This window comes from Myxocyprinus asiaticus, chromosome 35 (assembly GCF_019703515.2).
Source record: "Myxocyprinus asiaticus isolate MX2 ecotype Aquarium Trade chromosome 35, UBuf_Myxa_2, whole genome shotgun sequence".
Classification (NCBI taxonomy): Eukaryota; Metazoa; Chordata; class Actinopteri; order Cypriniformes; family Catostomidae; genus Myxocyprinus; species Myxocyprinus asiaticus.
The window spans coordinates 30,642,073-30,661,352 of NC_059378.1; the positions used below are offsets into that span (position 1 = coordinate 30,642,073).

General features: G+C 37.4%; 1 protein-coding gene across 6 annotated transcripts in view; it reads right to left on the reverse strand.

Moving 5' to 3' along the window:
- LOC127425977 (SAP domain-containing ribonucleoprotein-like) overlaps positions 1-19,280 on the reverse strand; it is an 89,939-nt gene that overhangs the window by 10,916 nt on the left and 59,743 nt on the right. For 2 of the 6 annotated variants that reach the window (XM_051672375.1, XM_051672373.1), the window contains exons 10-12: positions 16,648-16,734; positions 14,362-14,462; positions 12,450-13,035 (exon numbers count right to left, since the gene is read on the reverse strand). In XM_051672375.1, the coding sequence (XP_051528335.1) occupies positions 12,951-13,035; positions 14,362-14,462; positions 16,648-16,734 (273 nt within the window). In that variant the 3' untranslated portion in view covers positions 12,450-12,950. Of the gene's footprint in view, positions 1-12,449; positions 14,463-15,058; positions 15,241-16,611; positions 16,735-19,280 lie in introns of those variants that run through there. The other 4 variants (XM_051672374.1, XM_051672380.1, XM_051672377.1 and 1 more) reach the window with 4 other exon arrangements.

Sequence of the window (19,280 nt, forward strand, 5' to 3'; positions counted from 1 at the left end):
GACTTTAATCTTTTGATGGATTCAGTCCTTGATCACAGTGAAGCAAAAGTGCGTAAGCCCCCTAGAGCAACTTTGACACTTCACAGGATGTGTAAAAATCTTGGTCTTACAGATATTTGGAGACTTTTGAACCCATCTGGTAGGGACTATAAATTTTTTTCATCAGCCCATAAAATGTATTCTAGAATAGATTTTTTTTTATATCCAAGTCCCACATTTCATCTGTTGTTGATTGCTCAATTGGAAACATCTTAGTCTCAGATCACGCCCTGGTGAGTTTAGAGGTGGTGCCACATACGGAGAAAAAGAAATCATATAGTTGGCGCCTCAATGTGTCCCTTTTGCAAAATCCTGATTTCCAACAAATGCTAAAGGCAGAAATCAGTGTTTATATGGAGACCAATTGGTCCTCAGTATCCACTGTGGGCGTGGCTTGGGAGGCACTTAAGGCGGTTCTTAGGGGTCGGATCATACAGTATGCCTCATTCATCAAAAAATTCAAAGCACGAGAACTCGTGGAGCTGGAAGGAAATATTAAAAATGGCGAAGCAGAGCTGAAGCACCGTTTGTCATCCGATGGCCTCAGAGAATTGACTCGATTGAAATACTGATATAATACTATTTGTCGCGGAAAGTGGAGTTTTGGTTATTCAGGGCAAGACAGTCATACTTTGAGTCGGGGGACAAAGCAGGAAAACTTTTGGCTAGATATATAAAGCAGAGAGCGTCTTTTTCTACCATTCCCTCAGTGAATTCTGCTGGTGGTGAAATATTTACCTCGGCCATTTATATTAATAATGTTTTTAAAGAATTCTACTTTGATCTTTTGAAGATATTAGAAACTTTGTGGAACCATTAGATCTCCCTAAACTGACGACTGAGCATGATTCTGAGATAAAATTGTAGGAGTTTGGCGAGGTTATTAAGGCCTTACCTACAGGCTAGGCTCCGGGGCCTGATGAACTACAGAAGTGGCTCTACTTTTGTCAGAAGTTTATACTGAATCATTAAAGAATGGAAAGCTTCTGCCAACCATGACACAAGCCCGGATCAGTCTGATTCTTAAAAAGGACAAAGATCCAAGCGAGTGTAAAAATTACCATCCAATTTCCCTGATCCAGTTAGATGTAAAAATTTTGTCAAAAATTCTGGCTAATCGATTAATGAAAGTTATGACATCACTTATACATATAGATCAGGTGGGGTTTATTCGGGGCTGTAGCTCTTCTGATAACATTAGGCGTCTCATCAATATCATGTGGTCAGTAGCGAATAAGCAATCTCCAGTCGCTGCCATCTCACTTGATGCTGAAAAGGCATTTGATATGGTAGAATGGGATTATCTTTTTAAGGTTTTGGAAATATATGGGTTCGGGCGTACATTTATTGGATGGATTAAGTTACTTTATAGACACCCAGTAGCGGCGGTACAAACAAATTGACTAATTTCAAATTATTTTACTTTGGATAGGGGCACCTGGCAGGGTTGCCCTCTTTCCCCATTATTGTTCTGTCTTGCCCTGGAACCATTGGTAACCGCGATAAGACAGGAGGATGATTTTCCAGGGGTGGTTGTGGGAGGTATGGCGCATAAACTCTTGCTTTACGCAGATGATATTTTATTATTTGTCTCTGACCCCAGTATATCTATGCCTTGCCTCCACAGAATTATTCATTCCTTTTCAAAGTTTTCAGGATATAGAGTCAATTGGTCTAAATCTGAAGCTTTGGCTCTGACAGCGTACTGCCCAGCGTACTGCACTGGTGATTTCCAGTGGCCCAAACAGGGCATTAAGTATTTGCGTATTTTATTTCCAGCAAATTTGTGTGATTTAGTTAGAGTTAATTTTGACCCCTTAATAAAATGGTTTTCGAGCGATGTGGGCAGGTGTGCTTCATTACATTTATCTATGAATTTAGAATGGTAGAAAAAAAATCTCTCTGCTTTATATATCTAGCCAAAAGCTTCCTTGCTTTGTCCCCTGACTCAAAATATGACTGTCCTGCCCTGAATAGCCAAAACTCCACCTAAACTTACCAGGGTGTGATCTGAGACTAAAATGTTTCCAATTGAACAATCAACAACAGATGAAATGAGGGACTTATAAATAATAATAAAGAAAATCTATTCTAGAATAAATCTTATGGACTGATGAAAAAAATTTATAGTCTCTACCGGATGGGTTCAAAAGTCTCCAAATATCTGTAAGACCAAGATTTGTACACATCCTGTGAAGCGTCAATGTTGCTCTAGGGGGCTTACACACTTTTGCTTCACTATGATCAAGGACTGAGTCCATCAAAAGATTAAAGTCTCCTCCCAATATTATACCATGAGAGGTGCCAGTGGCTTGCAACATCCCTTCAAGATCTATAAAAAAGCCCTGATCATCAGCGTTAGATGCGTAAATATTAGCCAAAATCAACCTTTGCCCTTGAATTTCAACTAACACAATAATGACTCTTCCTAATTTATCTTTATTCTGTTTGAGACATTTGAATTGTAGATGTTTATTTACCAATATAATAACTCCCTTGCTCTTACTTGAGCCAGCACTAAAGTAAACATGTCCACCCCATATCTTCCCAAATTTTTCAGCTTACTGCAGGTAAAGATGTGTTTCTTGAAGAAACACTATATCATATTTCTTACGTTTAAAAAAATAAATAACCTTCCTTCTTTTTATGGGGTGCCCCAACCCATTGACATTCCACGTGGAGAGTGACAATCCACTCATATTAACATTTGACATTTTGACATATTAGAAAAAATAGACTGTGTATCAAAAATAAAATTATAGTGACCACATTCCAAAATTAGTGCAACAATCAAACCCCAAACGTCCCCTGAACAAAAAACAGAAAAAAGAAAAACATGCGCATTAACCCCGCACATGACAGCGCCAACCAGCGTCCATCCCTCTAAACTCAAACAGTCCATGTATGCCTATGAGAGCCCCCGCAACAACTTTGCCATCGGATTGCTCAAGTCCAGTGCTTCTATATGAATTTTGAGAGACAGAATTACACAACAGAAAATAATCTATAAAACAAACTCCAGCCAATAGGAGGCATAAGCACAAAGAATGTGTAGATTCATCCACATAACTGCTCTGAAGGCATGTTCCTCCACAAAAAAACTCCAGCCGCTAGGCAGTACCAACACAAATGAAACAAAAAAATTTCCCAGTTTCCTCGGACAGTCAAGTGAATGTTCAGTGAGTCAGGCCCACTCGGCTGTTACGTGAGTGCATCAGATGCCCTAATCACTCCAATGTTTTGCAAGAAATATTCCATAGAACGAACTCCAACCAACAGGAGGTGTAAGCACAAAGAACATGCAGATTCATCCACAAACTGTCCCGAAGGAATGCTATCCCACATAACAAACTCCAGATGCTAGGCGGAACCAGCACAAAAAAAACAAAGTAGGCGCTCAGTTTTCTGAATGTTCAGTGAGTCAGTCCCACTCGGCAGCATAGAAAGTATCACACAATGACCTACTTACTCCATTGACTTTATGAAGGACATCGCTTGCTGTGGGTATGTAAATATTTCGCGGCCATCCTTAATATCTATTCTCAATTTGGCCAGGAACATCAGTGTTAAAGCGACCTTCCGTTGATTTAAGAGTTTCTTGCATTCCTTGAATCAATCACGTTTCTCTCATCGAATTCGCAAAGTCTGGGAACAAGAAAATGTTGTGGTTCTTCCAAGAAAGCCTTCCTTTTACTCCTCGCCTCACGTAACATGAGATCTTTATCGGATGACCTCAGAAATTTGGCCAGAATTGATCAGGGCCTGTTTCCCTCAGCGGATCTCCGAGCCGGAACTCTGTGTGCTCGCTCGATTTCCAGCTTAAATTTCCCATCCAGAAATTTCACCATATCTCGACTTTATCGTCTTCAGGAATTCCAACAATTCGGACGTTGTTTCGCCGGCTACAATTCTCTAAGTCTTCCAATTTTTCCCCGACACGCTCCAAGTCTATCTTGGTCGCAAACAGATTAGCAGCTAATTCCCTCTCTGATGACTCCAGATAATCAACCCATTTCTCAACCAACACACTTGTAACCATCTCAGTGAATTTCGTCTCCATGGCAGTGATCAATCGACATATTACAGCAAGATCCTCCAAGTCAGCAATGACCTTCGCCAGCACTGCCGACATGCTCAACAGTTGACGCTGAATCTCTTTCACCGCACTGTCCAAATTGAGTCCCGGGCTTGCGGCCTCCTCAGGGGCTTCAGCTTGAGCATGTGTCTTTTAATGTATCCAGAGCCCGAGGATTTTGTACTCTTTGACATATTTTCTTCATAGAACAGTCAAGAATCTGAGTGTATCGAATCTCACAAGATCTTTATGACATAAAAAATATAAAAACTAGCAGAGTGCGCAGAGCTCACCGTTCACACGTCCGACCCTCGCATGGCGCCACATGACTCCCTCGCGGAGGCACCCTTTAAAATTTTCTCCCAAGATGGGGTCCCAAAAGAGATCCTAACTGATCAGGGCACCTCGTTTATGTCATGTACACTCCATGAACTTTACAAACTACTGGGGATTTATTCAATCCACACCCATGTTTACCATCCTCAGACGGATGGGCTGGTCAAGCAATTTAATCGGACCCTTAAAAATATGGTTCGGAAGTTCGTACACGAAGTGCGCGAAATTGGGATAAGTGGGTAAAACCCCTGTTATTTGCAGTATGAGAGGTCCCACAAGCCTCCATGGGGTTTTCCCCCTTTTAATTACTTTACGGCTGCAAGCCTCGGGGCATCCTAGATGGGAGGAGGGGCCTTCAGAGAGTAAGAACAAAATTCAATGAATTCTGGACCTGAGAGCAAAACTCCACGCATCGGGGCAACAAACAGGAGAATTTGCTCCAAACCCAGAAATGGTAGTCCCAGCTGTATAAAAGGGGCACTCAGCTATGGGAATTTTCACAAGGAGATAAGGTCCTCATGTTATTACCCACATCGAGCTCTAAATTGTTAACCAAGTGGCAAGGTCCTTTTGAGGTCACACAGTGAGTTGGGGAAGTTGACTATGAGGTAAACTGAACAGATAGAGGCAGTGCACGGCAAATTTACCACATGAATCTCCTAAAGCCGTGGAGAGAGGTGGTACCCGTGGCTTTGGCGACAGTCGTCCCAGAGAGGGTGGAGTTTTGTCCGGAGGTGGAATCAAAAACCGGCCGTCAAACCACCCCATTTCCCTGTGGAGACCACCTCTCACCATCCCAATTCAATGAGGTTGTCAGGTTGCAAAAAACGTTTTCCGACATGTTTTCATATCTACCTCATAGAACACCACACTGAGACAACTCCAGGAGTGGTGGTACGTTCCCACTCCTATCGGTTACTGGAACACAAGAAAAAAGTGGTCTGGGAGGAACTCACAGCCATGCTCAATATGTGTGTGATCGAGGAGTCCCTCAGTGACTGGGCCGGTGGTTTTGGTACCGAAGTCTGACGGGATGGTCCAGTTTTGTGTGGGCTATAGAAAAGTTCACGTGGTGTCTAAACTCAACGCGTACCCAATGCCTCGCTTTGACGAACTGCTCGATCGGTTAGGTGCGGCTCGCTTTTATTTGACACTGGATTTAACGAAGGGATATTGGCAGATCCCCTTGATTCCCATGTCCCAAGAAAAACTGCTTTTTCCACTCCGTTTGGCTCACACCAATTTGTTACCCTTCCGTTCTGTTTGTTTGGGACCCTGGTGACATTTCAGCGACTCACGGACAAAATTCTTCACCCGCACCCTGCATATGCTGCTACCTAACAGGATGGTTCCCTGGCCTGAGTCGGGCTGTGGAGGTATGTGGAGGTGGGGGTGTGATTGAGCACTGATCTGTGGAGAGTGAGGTCCAGGAAAGCTGAGTAGTTAAGGATTTACACCTGTGCTAACACCTGTTTGTATTCCCAGTGAGCTGACACGGAGATAAAAGGGGAGGAGACGGCGGCAGACGAGAGAGAGAGTCAAGCTTCAAGCAGTGTGTGTGTGTGTGTGTGTGCATGTTTGGGAGTGTTCCGTTGGAAAAAGAAGATTTGTGTTGAATAAAGATTGTATTATTGTAATGAAGTACGCTGTCTCCCGCTTCCTCATTCCCTGGAACTAAGGGATTTGCTACAGTGATGCTTTCCAGATGAAAATATCTAAAACAGACATCTCTGAGATGTACGTGTGCTATCTGGGTGACATCTGCACTCTCAAAGAAGCAGATATCTCGTGGATCAGCAACTTTAGTTACAGTTAAAATAAACTGAAAAGGCAGATAGATTTATTCTAATTAATAATGTAATACTATTAAAATAAAATGATTAAAAATGCTTTAAACATATAAAAATAATTCAATATTATCAGGTGAATTATTTAATTTAATAGTATTGAGTGTTTTGATAGAGAACTAATGCTTATTTTCTGTCATTTATTTTATTGTGCTTTAAAGAGGTCAGTGTTTAGCACTTTTTATGATGACAATACTGCCATACTGGGTCCCACAGTAATATTTTAGTATTATGCAATGTTCTACTGGGTTCCAAAAATTAAGTCGTGAACCTTGTTCATTGGCAAAAAATGTTTAATAAAAATATATGAAGGTAAATAATGCCTTTTATTAGGCTACTATGTATCATTGTACATAAAACATAAACATAAATGTGCATAGAAGTGAAAATGATTCAATCTCTTAGGGCCTATAAAGGTCTTAGATCACATCTAATAATCACAACATGTGCTTTGAGGAGTTTGTTGTCTAGTGATTTATTTATTAATATAATTTTTTTTTAAAGAATCTTTTTTCAATGTTTTGTCCACAAAATGATCCAAAATACTTTAAACAACAGCACAACTCATTGAAGAAAATGTTAGTTTGTCCCTCACACTCTCATTTTCATCCCATCAAAAACCAAATATGGCACTACTGTGAGTAAGGTCCATGTGTTCTTAGCCCCCAATGATTGTCACTATATTATATAATATTATGACCATCTTGCAATGAAATGCCTTTATGATCAAACATCGAAGATTTCAAGTAGAAATATCCACATCCATGTTGCATTAAACACAACATAATGACCAGACTTTCATTCTGATAACAGTTACATCATGGGAACCAAAAAATAAAATTCTTGCATTCTTGCAATCTCTAAAACATCACATTCTGTGACAATACCAGTCTGTTATCATGACATACAGGGAGCTTTGTACAACAGTACTTGCCTATTGTTAACCAGTTGTTAATTTTTGCATTTCATGTGCATTTAAAGGCCCTAAGCGGCTTGATCCCTGATAATTGCTGCTTGCAGCTATATTTATTATTATTCTGCTCCCCTAAAACTGATCATGCAGACTGGGCTGTAAGGCCTAGAGCCATGAAACTTTGGGGAATGGTAGTACTCATATAACATAGACATACGCAAGTTCTCACCCCGATCGGCCTAAAGGTGGCGCTATAACAAAGGCAAATGTGTTTTGGGCCATAACTACACAACCGTAAGGGCTAGAATCAAAATTCTCAAATTCCTCTGAATCTTTGAGTCAAATCCTATAAAACATCTCTGATTGCATTTCAGTCTATAATTTTTTCCACCATTTTGAATTTTTTGAAAAACCTACTTTTCCAAACTCCTCCTAGACCGTTAGTCCAATCGGCACAAAATTGGTTATACATCATCTACAGACACCTCTGACAAAAATGTATCAAAATAATTTCGATACATTAAATTGTTCCGAAGATATTAACGATCCAATTCCTTCGGTTTAACATGATTTGTGTAATTGATCAATATCTACTCAATGCAAACTCCAAATGTAACCAAACCTGGTATACATAGTCAACAGGACGTTTAGAATATGTCAGCAAAGTTCAGTACAATTCTGCCCCTACGGGGTGCAATAACTACAAAACTGTCATAACTTCACAGCCGTATGAGTGACAAAACTCAAATTAAATATACATCTTCATTCAAACACATTCTTAAAAAATAAATTTGACAAATTAACAAAAATGGTCGCCAACGACCAATCAAATTTCAGCACCTTACAACTCGTATTGGGAATGGCCGTGAATCCATTTCTGTGAATCCATCAGTGCCTTCAAATCATTTGGTTACATGAATTTCCATTTCCACAAAAAACTTAAAATTTTGATTTAACTGAAAAACCTACTTTTTCAAACTCATCCTAAGCTGTTCGCCCGATTTACATGAAACTTCATACACATTATCTAGACATTCCTGACAAAATCTATCAAAAGAATTCTGATATGTCAAATCGTTCAGAAGATATTAGCCGATAGGTTTTTGCATGTGGCCTGTTATGACTAATTGACCCACATCTTGTGAACTTAATATTCATGCACAAAAGAACATTTTGAGGTAACATGCAAAATTTAATCAATTTGGCAGTGCTATAAAAGAAGAAATAGCTATTTTTACAACTGCATTTTTAAGCAGTTAGAAATATGGAGATAGTTTTACTGTTTGTCCACCAGAGGGAGCCACAAGACAAAATATTGTAAATGTCTGATTTCACAGAAATTCTAACATACTGTATTTTGCCACAGCCCCTGTAAATCAGAAAATCTTTTGAAGTCCATTATGCACCGCTGTCAGACTGTCATTAAATTGTTGCAGGGATTGCATAAAGGTTAAATATTCCATGCACCTTAATTCAGCTCATTTGTAACATGCTCAGTCAATTAACACTTATTTAACATTTAAATCTCAGTTATGGTTTAACTTAAAACTTGCAGCTGAGGTCACATAAATATTAATTTGACCTACAATTAAACATGAATAACTTTGTAAGAGAACAGTGAATATGCCGTCAGTCCTCTGAGAAACATTTATCATATTATTTATATTTTTATGCCCCGAAATATTTGGCCATCAGCCGCAATGTATGCTTTCAAATCCAGGGTGCGAGTGCGATGGCTCATCTTGGTTTCGTCATGATTACCGCTTCCCTGTATGCGGGGACACGGGACAAAGACGGTTCTCTCGAAAAGAAATTAGAAAACCGCGTTAATTCGGCACTTAATGAGAGCAGGTGATTGTTGCTTGTAATAGCTCTTAAGTATGTTTCTTAACTAAGTCTCACGTACCACAAGTGCACATACTTATCTCTGTTCATTTCAAGTTAGACATCTTAGGAAAGGAATGATAACATGAATTATTATTTTTTTTTTTTTTAAGACAGAGTCAGACCATGTTGAAGACCACTCTGTGGATTCAGTTAAGAAATTTGCTAGAATGACTTTCTGAACAGTCCATTAAATGAACTGAATATTAATACATTTGTAAACCGTACTGATGTGTTTATCATTGCGAGCACAGCAGTTGCGGATTGCACCAACGGAGTGGGTGAGTAAATGATGAGTGAATTTTCATTGTTGGGTGAACTATTCTTTTAAAAGGCTCCAATACCATAAACATAAGGTACAATGTTTCTAACTCCCTGAACCCCCATAATGTATATTTTTTTGTTTTGTCACCAGGCCTGCTATGCCCCTTAGGTATCTAAAAACATTCAAACACAAATACTGGACTACTGTCATTCAGCTTCAAAACAGTTGATTTTTATCTTTTAATATTCAAATCAAAGTGCACACGGTCGATTAACTTATTGAAATATTGTAATCTTTTGGTAGAATATTTCCCAAACCCCTCTACTTTGGCTTTGACTCTGGGGCCACAATGTCATAATCCTTGCCTAATTTTGAAGAGACTGTTTTGATTTTTATTCTTTACAAAGTAATATTACTGCCAACTTGTACATTTATAATAACTATTTCATAAAATTGATTAAGCATTTCTTACATCATTTCATAGCTACAGTATGCTGACACCATTTAAGTTATTGTCCTGACCTTTTTTGGGATGGAAATGTAGAGAACGGACCTCTTGGAACCCCTGTGAAAAGCTCCTGGCTCCGCCCCCGATTGAATACCCCTGGTTTATATCAAATATTGGTTAATATTTATTACACCAATAGATGAAATATCGTGTGCATGCTAAAAGATCCATGTTTAAAAAGAGCACGGTCATAGAATGACAAACAATCTTTTAGTAGTGTGTATAGGCGGTTATACACAGGATGTAGTATTCAGAGGCACCTCTGCTAGACATGCTCGTTCACGACAACTATTCTGCATATTGCATTGTCATGCAGGACTGTTTGTGGAACACAACGCAAGAGTTAAAATATTTTATATTTTCACGTATGTCATTGGCTAAGTTCTGTTCATGGTTAAATTGTTTTATGGAGAAATAATGGTCATACAAAAGCAACATTACACACTCAATGGATTTCCCATTTATTTATCATCAAAGGTGTTTCTTGTCTTCTCAAGTTTATTATTTGTTTTAGATCTGCATAGGAAAAGGTTAATTAGTGTTTGACAAAGAAGCACTTGGTGCAGATGTAACCTGACACTTGCTCACACTGCAAAGCGTAATGCACAGATCCTATCAGATCATGTCCATTTTTTTTTTGCCCCACCTATTTTCACATAAGACATATTTGACTGTTTACACACTTTTTAGAGTTTAAAAAAAAAAACTGCCCTGTAATTAACTTTATTTTTATTCATGCATACCAAACTATCATAAATATCATAATAATAGATCATTAATAAAAATAAAATAATTCCACCTTCCTACTAGGAAAAGTGCAATGGCACACCACATGATGTTAGACTTCCAACTTGGACATTTTTATAAAATATTACGCTCCACTTTTGCCAAGATGCAGAGGCCTGTCGTCACACAAACATTCCAAAACCAGAAAGAGGCACAAACTTGGTGCTACACCTTGACTTTTATTAAAAAAATATCACTCAGTGAGGCAAAGGTTCTGCATTACATGATGATAACACTTGTTTAACAAACATTTGCAAAGGCACGTGTTCTAATCATGCTACATTGTACTCTTTCTATAAGTACCTGTAATGCAAATGAGAGCATTGCAGCATCATTTATAATACGGTTGCTCTGACATCTCTAGTAACAGTCTAGCACCTGCTAGGCTAACAGAATTGTTCCAATTTTGTTTTCTTATAAATAATATTATGATAATCATGCAATGAAATGTCATTTTGATCAAACATCAAAGATATCAAGAAGAAATATCCCACATCCAAGTTTCATGCAACACAACATAATGACTAGACTTTCATTCTGATAACGGTTACATCATGGCAACCAAAAAAAAATAAAAAATAAAATAAATAAATAAATAAATAAAAAAACACCCTGCATTCAGCCCTAAAACATCAAATTGTGACAATACCAGTCAGTTATCATGACATACAGGGAACTTTGTACAACAGTACTTATCTATTGTTAACCAGCTGTTAATTTTTGCATTTCATGATTATTCGTATGCACTTAAAAGCCCTAAGCGGTTGCTGCTTGCAGCTATATTTATTGATTTTAATTGTATATTTCATACACAGAATATCCAGGGTTCGGAGGGTTACTTTTGAAATGTATTCCACTACAGATTACAGAATACATGCTGTAAAATGTAATTTGTAACGTATTCCGTTAGATTACTCAAGGTCAGTAATGTATTCTAAATAATTTGGATTACTTCAGCAGTGGTAGATTTTTTCACTTGTTTTTACAATAAAAACTCTGCCAGTACAGTAAGACAAAATACACGTTAAAAATACATTCTCTGAAAAATCTAAATATCTTATGCAGTGTTGTTTCTAAAACGAGATAAATCAAACTGATCTTGTTTTAAGGATTTAGATATTTTTACAGGAAAATACAAAAATTATCAAGAATAAACTTTTTGCCCAAATATCAAAGGTCTTGCTAGAAAAAAAGAAATGATCTAACGTGAATTTTCTTGATAAAAAAATATGATCGTGCCTGGTAACATGCATGTAAAATAGCTAGAAACAGCATTTTAGCTTAGCATAAAGCTGACAATTTACACAAGGTTTCTTTCTATTTCTTCTGCTCCAAACTTCTCTGTCTGCTCGTACGAATGAAACACATCAGAAAGTGTTTCACCGCTGTTCAAATGCACTTTGGATCGCATAATTTATATGTATAAATGTTTTCCATCTGAAAGGACTAAACATAATGAAACAAATGACAATAAAATGCAAAGTAATCTCTTCAGTAATAAAAATAATTTGAATGTAATTGTATTTTAAATACCAATGATTTGGAGTGGAATACAGTTACTTACATTTTGTATTTTAAATACGTAATCCCGTTACATGTATTTTGTTACTCCCCAACCCTGAGAATATCCATACATACCTCCAAGTGCTTAAACGATTAGATGTGGAGTCTTTTTTAACGGATAGGGAACACCGGGGCTAAAGGCACACCTTAAGAAAAATGTGCTTTTTTCTGGTCACAAAGTTTAAAGATTGAAAAAAATACTTTTTTTTTTAATTATAAACAGAGCAACAAAATTTGATTAAAAACAAAAAATAACGGATGCTTCACTGTGGGTATGGTGGTGTTTGGGTCTTTTTTTTTTTGACCAAACATACATTCTAAATTTATGGCAAAAAAGTTATATTTTGGTTTCATCGGACCAAAAAACATTTTGCCATATGGTTTGGTTGATTGGATATGTTTTTGGCAAAAATTTAGATGGACTTGGATTTTTTTTTTTTTTTTTGTAATGTTTACCGTCATGCCACCCTTCCCATATCCCAGACAAACGAAGAATACAGGATATTGCTGTCACATGCAGCGAGTTACCAATACTTGTCAGATATTCTTGCAGCTTCTTTAATGTTGCTGTAGGCCTCTTGACAGCCTCCCCGATAAGTGTTTCTTCTTGTTTTTTCATAAATTCTTCTTTGTGATGCGCCATTTTCTCCACTTGTTGATGATGGCCTTCAGTGTTCCATGGCACATCTAATGTCATGGAAATTATTTTGTACCCCTCTCCTGATTGGTACCTCTCACAATGAGAACCCACACTTTGCAAGCTCTTTGCAGACCATGGCTTCAGCAGTAAGATGCAACCAAAAAGAAGCCAAGAAAATCCTACAGAAACAGCTGATTTTTATTCAGTGTTAGTCAACATCACTTAATTGATGACCTGAAGATTATAATTTTTTTGGAAAGTGATACCACTGTTCCTTGTGTGTATTTCTGTTGTCACTAACTTAATGTATCCCAGCTCTCTTCCATCTGACTTATAATATGAGGTTATCTATAACATAAATATGACCTCAATTTCAATGATCAGCATAGTGTAACAAAGTACACTAGAGATATACTGAGTATACTGAATATATTATATCATACTGAATATAATATAGTATACTGTATATATTTATACATAGTATACTGTGTATAAAATAATATATTTTCAACAAAATCTTTAATATTTAAACATTAAAAATATGCATAAACAGGCCATTTAATTTATACTTAAAACTGGGCAACTGGCTAACATAGATTAATAAACCATGCATGTACACACTGATGACGCATCATTTGGGTAGTTGAGAAGCTGGGACAGACTGATTGAATGTAGGCGAATACTGGAGAAACATTAAAAATCATTAACAATGACATCTTAAAGCAGGGGTGTCAAACTCATTTTATGCATGCCAGAACAATCTACCTGAAACTGAGCATCATCATAAAAAATAGCCTATTTGGTAAACTGATCATTTTAATTACTTTTCTTCTTCCGCTATTGAAGTCTATGGCTGCCCACAGAACCGTTGGCAGGAAAGTTATGAAGAGGACAGACTGAATTTATACCACAGCAAATTTTGGGTGTCTATCTTAAACCTAGCGCTAGCAACAGTTTAAAGTTTCACTTTTGTATAATGCTTATAACTTTTAAATTGTAAAGCCTACAAACAGTTTCCCCTCTGATTCCTTACCTCATGCTAAGTCAAATGGACACCATGGTTACAATTTCCACCCAACTAGATTTTCTGCCATTTTGAATTTTCTGAAAAACTACTACTAGGCCATACGCCCGATTCTCATAAAATTTGGCATGTATCACCTAGGGACACTTATGACAAAAGTTATAAAAAGCTTTTTGATAGACCAAACCGCTCTTTGACGAAGATTATTGCGAAGTCGTGAAGCTAAATCTTGGCAACATTTGCCATTTTGAACGCAACTTATGTCATAGCTATCATGCCCTGAGGGTACCTCAGCAGTGTCTGCACAGCACCACCTAATGGTCAAAAAATAAGAAATTGTTATTTTGTTTAAAAATTCTGAAAAGTTTGGCCTAAAATCATAAGACTTTAGATGTCTTGAGTGATGCAGAGTACAAGGATACCAATTTTGCCATGGTCGGTCATACTTTGTTCAACATTTTAAATTTCCTTGAAAACTTACTTTTTCGAACCCCTCCTACAGCTTTTATCAGATCTTCCCCAAATTGATGACACATGGTCCGGTTCTAGTCTGCTTGGGAGCAAAGTGTTCCGGATCCAGTACTTAAAAAAAAATACAGAGGCTAAGAATGGTAGAAACCAACCCAACAAACAAGCTGCCATTTTTTTAAATTTGTTTTTATCAAAAGTGCCGTAATGCAGTTACAGACCGTTCCGGACCAATTTTAGCCCTGATTTGGACACTCTTCCTCAAAAGTATAATTTTTTGTGTCTGTCTAAACATATCCACTGTTTGGGTTTAGAAATAACTCCCCTCAAGGTAAATCAAGGTGTTGACATCTGTATAAAATTTAGGGTGGTCATCCTTTCACAAGGGCTTGTAGCACTCCCTGCACAATCATCTGTACATCCTCTTTTCTGCATGTGAGAGTTGAATGAAATTAGAGTACATTATTGGAGTTTTTTTTTTTTTTTTTTATAAGAGAAGTGCAGTTAGTTTTTGTAGTTGCCTGCCAGGATGGCTATAAAACAGGTTTGATCTTGCAATTGAATACCATTGTTAATGCAATTCCTTCATGTATCAAGGTCCACACCACTCCTACAGTCTGGCATAGTACAGCCAGTGTCCTAAATGTTTTTATTAGATTCCAAACTATGCAATTCATCAATGAAGGAAACAAAAGAAAGATGACATAAGCTACTAAAGAAATGGGGTATATTTAATGTAAACAGCATTGAAATAACATAACCATAGCATTACAGCGATTAAAGCATACTGCAAGATAAGCCTAAAAAAACCCTTTAATATTAAAAAGTACAAAAAGGGTCAGATCCATTTTTATACATTGCCAAACCGCTCGGCACGTTTACGCTTCTTTGCCTGAAAGAGAAAGAGTGGGGGAAAACAAACAGAAGGGTTGCGCAATGAAAAACAAGAAGGTAACAGGCTGATGCAGCCCCAGAGTGACATGAATGAACCTTATCATGGCAAATTCTTAGTGCATTTTTTATAGACTGTCCATGGCCTGTCTTTCTGCACTAAAAGCAATCAAAAATCATCCATATAAACCTGCAAGCCACATCAATAATAAAGAAAGCCTACGAGACCAAAACTGGAGCTGAATGATGAAAAGAAATCTAGTCTAAAGGCCTATTCAAGCCTGTATTTTCTACCAAGCCTGTATTTTCTGTACAAATGTTCATTGCAAATGAGCTGTCAAATAGGAACAATGGATTCCAATGGTGCTATTCAGACTGGGTCAGACAAATCATCCGTCGACAATGTTAAGTTTTTTGTTTGTTTTTTTTTTTTGTTTTTGTTTTTGTTTTACAGAGGGGAGTCACATTTTTTTCTTCAGAGTGCGAAGAAAACTGACTGACCAATGAGACATGAGCTTTTTGTAAATTTTTCCCAGAGTCTCTACTGCTCTACAATACAGCGCATTGGTGGCACTGATCAACTAGCAAACACTTGCATTGGATATGCGGCTGATATGCACCACTGAAAATTATATAGGCCTTCTATTCTCACGCACAAAAACACTGAACTCAATGCAAATATGCAGTAAAGTATTAATATAGAAGCCGTAAACACATTATTTTAATAATATTTATGTAATGTGCTGATACCTCATATTTTATAATAGTAATAAGTATATCACTGTGCCTGTTATATAAAAAAGCAGTGAGGTTCAGCAATTTGTTAGCAAAAAATATTACATATAAATTCTTGTGATATTTTACTACGAGCTTAGTGCCAGGATAAGCATTCATGTAAAAGTGCTTTTGCTCATTACGCACAAGAAACCCAGAATGCAATACAAATATGCAATAATTAAAGACCCTGTGAATTCGTGTTTTCTTTTATATTATTTTGTAATGTTCTGATGCATCATATTTGATAATATATCCGTTTTTACTTAATGTTATGACACGTGTATTTATATAATTGTATCTTGTGTTGTATTATCCAGGCATTAAATGAAAGAGAAGCTGGATTCAGGAGTTTGTTTGGAATATACTATACATGTATAGTACATGTATAGCAAAACGCATGCATAAAAATAAAAGACAAGTGTCGTATGCAACAGCGCTCTTTACTCATCTCACTTGCACAAACCCCCCCACAGAACTTTTCTGTAACCTTGATTTCATTCTCTAAATGGATGAAGTACGACATTGGTAAGCAGTGAGTTTTCAAAGAGAATAGCACTTCAGTTTAAAAAATCTGAAAAATTCCATAGAAACTCACAAATATAAACAATGTCTGAAGAGTCTGAAGTTATACCTCTGAATCATCCACTCCAGCAGAGGCTGCACTTGTGAGAATGCCAAATCTCTCCTTTCTCTTCTTCAGCTTTTCATCATCCTCAAACTAAAAAAAAATTTGCCAACAAAACAGCAAAAGCAAGAGCACAGTTTAACAAGGCAATGGTTTAATGCATGTCCTTGTATCCATTTCAGATGTACAATGCAAATCAACAGTAAAATGGCTGTGGAAGAGAAAGATTATTTGGCTTAGGGGTGGTTAAATATATATATGAAGTGGAAATCTCTCAACCCGTAGAAATTTGAATATTGTTTCCATCCAGATTCTGCAAAATGCCACCGCATGGTAGGGAATGCACATTCCAATCAAAGGTTGTTCTACAAATAATAACTGTATTATTTTTATGTGCCGTCTTGTATTTTCAGTTTTTTTTATTTTTATTCAAAGGTGCCTTTTCTCAGGGTCTTGGAATCTCCCTCGTGAGAGAATAAACAAACAAATATGGTTAAAAAGAAAACTGATGGGCTAGTTTTATTTCATGCCTCCTAAATTGTTTTCTTAGTTTTTTTAATCTGTCAAAATGACAGATGAGGATAAATTACCTCAGAGATTCTCAAATAACGTTTGATTGAGGGGTTTGCTTCAAACGCTTACATATTATTCAACTAAAAGGAGAGAAGCTTTTTTTTTTTTTGCTTAAAAAAAAGGATAAAATATTTTTAGTGCTGTCAGTCTATTAAAATATTGAATCGTAATTAATCACATGATTTTAATTAGATAATAGCGATTAAGAGATTTTGAAAGTGCTGAAATTTCATTCTATATATACACTTCCTGTCAAAATGAATTTATTTCCATTTTAGGAAAACAAAATAAAACCATATGTAACAATAATGCTTAATTAACATTTTTCAAAAGAGACTTCCAAATGCAAAAAAAAAAAAAAAAAAAGCACCAATTCACATGACATTACAAGTTTCCCCAAAGTCTACGTGGTGACAAATTGAAAGAATGTGTCCCGAAAGGTTGCATATTCATTTCAATGTGCAATAAATCTCCGAAACCTCATCCTCCACAATATTAATCAGCTGGCAGGCTGTGGCCATCCACTTTGAATGTGGAATTCACATGATTCGTGTCAGGGCGTCAAGTGCCACTTTGAACTCCACATGAAAAGCACTGCAGAGAACGTCAGAGTTTGTAATGGCATAGTAACCATACTCTTACTGCTTCTGACATATCTATGTATGGCAGAAATAGTAAGAGTATTATGGTAGTATGCCATTCCGAACACAACCAACGTCTTGTTCTGCTCTTTGTGCTAGCACTGCCCACCTAAGGATACCTCCATCTGAATCCGGTAATCATTAGCTGATGCTTCAAAAGGTCAGTGGCAACTGGTTCAAAGTAGAAATTATTGGAACTCTGAGGTGCGTCGGCAGACATTCAAGCTGTGCAGCTGTCTCTCATCATTGCCATGTCATGTGTTAAGATTTAGGTGACAGAACTTGTTTTTTGTCACAAGTCCCATCTGGGTAAGTTTTATAAGACTTGATCACTGACACAGAATCGCAGTTGTGAGTGTTTGTGGTGTGTATGTCTGTGTAACTGACTCCAAATTGCAAAGGTTCCACCCTATTTCAACCAGTGTTTAGAACTCACATGGAGCTAAATAAAATGTGTTTTGTGAAAATTGGTAAATGCGTTAATCCCATTAAAGAAAAATGATCATGTTAAACATTTTCAATTAATTGCACACAGGCTGTGAAAAAGTATTTGCCCCCATCCTGATTTCTTCTGTTTTGGTGTATATCTCATATTAAATTGTCTCAAAATTCATACAAAATCTAACAAAGCAAAATGCAATCTGAGTAAACAAAACACAGTTTTTAAATGATAATGTTATTTACTGAAGCAAAAATGTATTGTAACGGGGTAAAATGGAAAGGAGGTGGCGAGAACCGGAAGAAGAATCAAAGTAATATTTAATTAAACAAAAACACACACATACAGGGCAGCTGCCTGTAGCTTTCTCTCTCCCGAACCTCCGCCTCCAGCGGCCTTTGTCCCGCTCGTCAGCTCGATTAGCCTGATTAGGGTCCGGGTGTGCGTCAACACGGCCCGGCCCTCCTCCTTGCCACAGTTATCCAATACCAACTGGGCCTGTGTGAAAAAGTATTTGCCCATCCCCAAATCTATGAAACTGCATTCATAGATCCATCTAAGAGCGAAAACCACTAACCCAGAAGAACATTAATGCTCATAACGCAGAATGTTCTGTGGACTGATGAGTCGAAAGTGGAACTGTTTGGAAGACAGGGGTTCCGTTAAATCTGGCGAAAATCAAACACAGAATTCCACAAAAAGATCATCATACCTATGGTCAAGCATGATGTGGTAATGTGATGGTGTGAGGATGCTTTGCTACTTCAGGGCCAGGGCGACTTGCAATAATTGAGGGCAACATGAATTCTGCTCTCTACCTGAAAATCCTAAAGGAGAACGACCGGTCATCTGTCCGTGAGTTGAAGCTCAAGCACAACTGGATTATGCAGCATGACAATGATCCAAAGCATAGGAGTAAGTCCACCTCTGAATGGCTCAAAAGAAGCAAAAAAAAAAGCTTGAGTGGCCTAGTCAAAGTCCTGACT